The sequence below is a fragment of the Amblyomma americanum genome, chromosome 2 (genome assembly GCF_052857255.1).
Source record: "Amblyomma americanum isolate KBUSLIRL-KWMA chromosome 2, ASM5285725v1, whole genome shotgun sequence".
NCBI classification, from domain to species: Eukaryota; Metazoa; Arthropoda; class Arachnida; order Ixodida; family Ixodidae; genus Amblyomma; species Amblyomma americanum.
The window spans coordinates 51119011-51124777 of NC_135498.1; the positions used below are offsets into that span (position 1 = coordinate 51119011).

General features: G+C 48.2%; 1 protein-coding gene across 1 annotated transcript; it reads left to right on the forward strand.

Annotated features, from left to right (window-relative positions):
* The first annotated feature begins 236 nt into the window (after positions 1-236).
* Positions 237-2943, forward strand: LOC144121217 (uncharacterized). Its single transcript, XM_077654308.1, has one exon. It carries the CDS (start codon positions 419-421, stop codon positions 2339-2341), a length of 1923 nt encoding a protein of 640 aa, XP_077510434.1. The 5' UTR covers positions 237-418; the 3' UTR covers positions 2342-2943.
* The last annotated feature ends 2824 nt before the right edge of the window (positions 2944-5767 follow it).

Sequence of the window (5767 nt, forward strand, 5' to 3'; positions counted from 1 at the left end):
GCGCACGTGTTCCAGACCGGCCGTGGCAGATGTTGTTTTCCTCCTTATATGCTTCTATGCTGCTTGTGTGCAACCCTAATGTTTTAACATGTGTTTGGCCGAGGCAAATCAGACAAAAAAAAAAAGGCGATAAACCGATGAGAAAACAAAACCATCCGGCTGTATATAGTTCAGCGCAAAAACATGTTCGAAAGCAAACGTTGGGGCGGTTGGGGCACCGGTTTCCGTCCGCCATTTTTGTTTTCGCGGGAGTTGCGCGAGCTCTGCGTTTGTTGTCGCATCCTGCAGGCTTTCCGAAGTGCACTACTCAACACGAAGCTCTCAATTTTGTTCATCGCTTCCGTAAAGGTGCAAATGCTCGAGAGTTGCTTTCAGTTGAGAGGGGCCACTGTGGCGTGACAAAAAGCCAAACTGACCAATGTTGGCGAGACTGAAAGAAAAAATCCGTCGCTTCTTCTTGCCGTCTCGCAGCGACAGCACGCCTGAAGAGCGTCGGCGCGCATCGAGAAAGCGCAAACGTGACGGTAGCATGGATGGTGAGGACGACGACGACGACGATGTCATTGTTGTGGCCCGCAACAGCCGAAAACATTTCCGCTCCGACGAGACTCGTGTGCCGAGCGCTGGAAGATCGGAAAACCGCGACAGTTGGCTGCGGTGGGCATTCCGCAAGCCGATGCAGAACTTCTTCATCAGCCAGGCTGTCCGCTGCCTCAGCCCGACCGCAACTGAACCTTCCCAGAGGCCTGCCTTGCCTCGAGCTCGGCCTCCACGCGAGCAGACGACATTCTGGCCGCTCGAGCGGTCTAGAGAGAGTCGGTCTTCGGGCCATGCGTCGAGAGCGTCGCTGCTGTCGGGCGTGGAGCTCGGCGGCCCCGTCAAGAACCACAACGACCACGATCTGCCGGTGCAAGAATGTGTCTGTGCAGTGAAACCCAAAGAGTCGCCGATCAGGAGCCCCGACCACAAGTCTGCGAGCTCGACCGGGGGTAAAACGGCGCTTTCCATGCGTAATGGTGGACGGTGCTTCACATCGACGCCGAACAGCTGCATGCGACTTCAAGAAAAGCGCGAGTACCAGTTGTTGCTGCGTCAGCGGTGTACCGCTCCATACCCACAGCCAAATCCTCGTTCGCGAAATTCCCCGTCCTCTTCCCTTAGTGCGACTGGCAGCACCGAAGCGAAGTCCCAGTGGCTTGCGCCGGCACAGCCGTCGCCAGGCACCTCAGCGGCTTTGGAAACGCCTAGGCGTGATGTGCCGGCATTTTCTCCACTTTTCGTGAACTCCGCTTCTTTGACAAAGCGCTCAGTACCGTTGAGACAACCTGCCCGTCTGCTGCAATCTGTTCGGCCGACATCCTCGAAACCAAGCTCTGTGGCAGTTTCGGTAGCTCCGAACGCTCCTGCGTCGAGAAATTCCTCGTCATCCACCTCATCACCGTCACGCGCGGCGTCGCCAGAAATCCCGCAACTCCCCACTAGCCACTTTTTTTCGCCGGTATGGATGAAAGACCTAAAGGAAAGGCTGGCACAGATAGACCAATCTGCTCAAGCACGCATATTCTCCAAGGAGCAGAATCGCGAAGACAAAAAGGCACGCCCCATGCCCGTGACAAAAGAGCCCCCTGTTAAGGAAATCCCATCAGAGGTTGCCAAAAAGGAAGTGCTCCCAGAGCTGACACCTGAGATGGAAGCTGCTGTGGATGACGCTCTCAAGCGGGCACCAGCCGACGACGTACTTGCCAGAGGCTTCAGACTCACTGTGACACGCAAGGACATGGAGACGCTTGCAGGGCTGAACTGGCTCAACGATGAAGTTATCAACTTCTACATGAACATGCTCATGGAGCGTAGCCGCTTGCAGGCAACCCTACCATCGGTCTATGCTTTCAACACCTTCTTTTACCCAAAGCTGCGTACCAGTGGCTTCAGTGCCGTCAAGCGCTGGACAAGGCGCATAGACATTTTTGCACACGACCTCATCCTCGTTCCTATTCATTTAGGCATGCACTGGTGCTTAGCGGTCGTCGACTTCAGGCACAGCACCATCCGTTACTATGACTCAATGGGTGGCAAGAATGATGAATGTCTTAAGGCTCTGCGTGATTACCTCCTGGAAGAAAGCAGAGACAAGCGACAGAAGGAGCTCGACCTGTCCAGCTGGACTTGCGAGGCTGTCAAGGACATTCCGCATCAAATGAACGGAAGTGACTGTGGCATGTTCGCGCTCAAGTATGCCGAGTACATCACAAGGGATGCCAAGATCACTTTCAACCAGCGGAACATGCCATACTTCAGGAGGCGTATGGTATATGAAATTTTGACTAAAAAGCTACTCTAAAAAGTAATAATAAAAATGCTATTAGGCAGCATGCATTGGCAGCAGCATTGTGTTGTCTGGCCAACAGTCTGAACAAGGCACGAAGTTGCTGCTCACAAATCCTCCTGTTTGTGGGGTGCACCAATATGAATGTCAACGTGCATTGATACAGCATTGCATTGAAAACTTAGGAGTGGACAATTTGTTCCACTGGCAGTGGCAAGCTAGGTTCCGCGGACAGGGTTGGCTCGGGTGAGTCTGCGTTCATGCAGTGCAGGCCTTGTCACCACATTGTTATTTTGCACTCCTGAGAGCTTAACAGCCGCATTGGTGTTTAGGTGGAATGTGTATTGTTTCATAACACCTGCTATGCGCGATTGTAAAATATTTTCAGAAATTCCACCTCATTTTTTTTTTCTCATCTCTCACCTCTCTTGAACACCGGCCTGAGAATAATGCCATGCAGTTCTTGTCTAGCGTTGTATTACATCCGCATGTGGTGAGTTTTTTGTTTGTATTATACAAAAAGGATCTTCTTTTTAGATTTTATTTTACAACAAACTTTACGCCAATACGGGAAATAAGCCCATGATGTGGAATAAAGAGCAAGTTTTTCATTTGTACGCAGTGCACCACTGTCTGGTTTTTGTTTTACCTGCCCGACTCTAGCCATGCATCTCAGGTAGCTTGAAGAGAGACTGAGGACACTTTTGTAAAAACTTATCAAATTTCATTTTTCTCCAGCACTCAATGCAGACTCATGACATCCACACCAAAAATGACCATCACCATTTTGAGTGAATAGTGATGTAGCCCAGCTTCTGGCATCCTCACCCAAAAACCTTATATCGATAACCAGCCGTGGTGGCTCAGTGGTTAGGCCACTCGGCTACTGATCCATAGTACCTGGGTTCCAACACGACCACGGCGGCCGCGTTTCAATGGAGGCGAGAAGCTAAGGCACCTGTGTGCTGTGCGATGCTAGTATGGATGTCAGTATGTCAGTGCACACTGTTTCAGAGCCCTCCACTATGGCACCTCTGTCTTCCTTTCTTCTCTTAGTCCCTCCTCTATCCTTTTTCTTAGGGGGGGGGGGGGGGGTGGATTTGGGATTTGGGGTGCCCACAATACTGTGCCATTTCCTTTCCCCAAAAACTATTTTCAATTTCATGCACATAGTTTACTTGCAAAATCAGCTGCTGATGGCGACACCTGTATATCATTTTCTTGCCGTTTTTAGATTAAAAGAGCGTGGTTTTCTGTGAAATTGAGAAACTTGGGGCAACTTAACGGTTTCTGTTCCTAGTAAGCTTCAAAACCGCGGCCTTCTCTGCTCCTCCAATGCTTGAAGTTGAAATAATTTTTTTTGCACCACTCTTCTAAGTTTTCACACCAGATGTCTAGCAAGATGGCTTCAATTTGAGTTTCCGTATTTAGTTCTTGCTTTTACCTTTAGTTCTTGTTTATTTGGGTGTACAGTCCTTTGTTTTCTGTTTATTCAACAAAACTCTTCTCACATCACATCTGACAATGAAAACCTTGCCTGATTATTTTCGCTCCTTCTGAGCATGTAAGAGCTCTATTTCTTTGAACAGAGCTTTGCAATTAAAAAGGAGTAATCCGTCAACTAGGTCAACTACAATTTGTTTTCGGTGTTCCGGCATGTTGCTGATGAGTGTACCACAGCATTATATCAGCTGAGTTTTGAGAAACAAACTGTGACGTGCAGCATTGGCATGAGCAGCTTTTTCGAGTTATTTATTTCAATTTATTCATCTTTTGCTATTGGTTCGTGGCATTTAAATGCATGCTAAAGAAGCCAGTTGTACGAAACATAACTGCAGTTGGAGGTGTTCCTTTGTTGCCGGTACTATCCAAGGAATTTGTTTTTCACTGATGTTTAGTGCAACACAGACAATTTTTGCGACACTGTCAAAAATACATTGAAGTCTTGTACAGTAGAACTGCAGAACACATTAAATGGCACTGAATGGCTCCATATTTAACTTTTACATGTAAGAAAAAAACAAAACAAATGACAGACACACAGTTGGGCATGTTAGAAGAGTGGTTTGGAATCATTGTCATAAATACAGATTATACTAGCAAGCCTAATTACAATAACAATGTATGAGTGTAACGGCACACTATTTCAAAAACAAACGAAGGCCACAAGGTCTTGACCCGCTATTATGCTTCTTAAGCTGGTTATGTTTTAAGTAATGATTTCTAGAATTTAAGCATTGTGTAGTCAGATGAAAGTGCTCTCTAACTTGTGACGGGCAGAACCCGAAGTGTGGAGGATGATCGAGTGACCCGAGGGATGTTGGGATACTCAAATTTCATGTTTCGACAATACGTCATGTTCTGAAGTGGCATTTACACAATTTTAAGTTGAGTCGAATGTAGGTCGACCCCCCCCCCCCCCCCCCAATCACATTTCCGAAAAATAAAAAAAACTCCCACGGTTGTTTAAGCTTGGCCTTGAATAGTTGAATGCGATAGCATTATCTAACGGCCGCCGTTTATCGCCAGCCGCTATCGGCTGCGGCGCGCGGGCATGCCTGTGGGCACATTCCAAAACGAAAATGTATTAGTCACTGGACTACTTGTCCACACTTAATTTGCGCCATCGAACTCACTAGCGCTGCCGTCGTTCACGTCACAGCACGTCGTTCTAACTTCGTCGTCTAGCGAAATCCCGCACTTCGCAAACAACCACATCACGACATCGCGTGGAACAGCTGAAAATTTTCCTCGCTGCAGCTGCCACGCCTGTATCACCTGTTGCGAACTTCGAACTTGCGGCCCGGCGCAAAAAAATGAAAGCCGTCTTGAATGTAGCTGTGAAAAAGCGCCGGTCGTTTGCCGGACCTAGAGCACAAATGATGACTGACGAAGCACTAGATAAAAAAAAAATTAATGTAGATTAGCTCAGCTGATCCAGGATATACAAAGCGAAAGATGTTGGTGTTCACTGTGCTCATTGGCATTGGCGTTGACAATGTTCTAGATGGCGATTTCTTTGAGGAAAGGAAAGGCGCATAACTGGCTCCCTGGATATGCGGACTCCTCATTTGTGTTTTGGTACATGTGGCGGTGGTGAGAGAGCGAGATGTCAGAATGCATTAGCGCTACATGCCACCTCCCAGGGTGGCAGGGAGAGCGCGCTGCCTATCCAGTGTGCGGAACGCAATCAAAGCAGGCTTTTGCAGTTGAGCACCAAGTCAGTTTGAGGTCTCCAATGAGCCACAGAGCCGGTTTGCCCCTTCCGTGAATATGAACGTTCCTTGCAAAGTTGTCAACGCCAAAGAACATCTATGAACGCCATCGGCTCACTTGTTTGGTTTTTGAGGAAAGGAAATGGAACAGTAACCGTCTCACATATCTTGGTGGACATCCGAACCAGGCGTAAATTAAGGGATAAAGGAGGGAGGGAAAGAAGAA

Bases quoted from the DNA above. Each gene is read 5' to 3' on its own strand.
- LOC144121217 (XM_077654308.1), top strand. From the start codon at position 419: ATGTTGGCGAGACTGAAAGAAAAAATCCGTCGCTTCTTCTTGCCGTCT.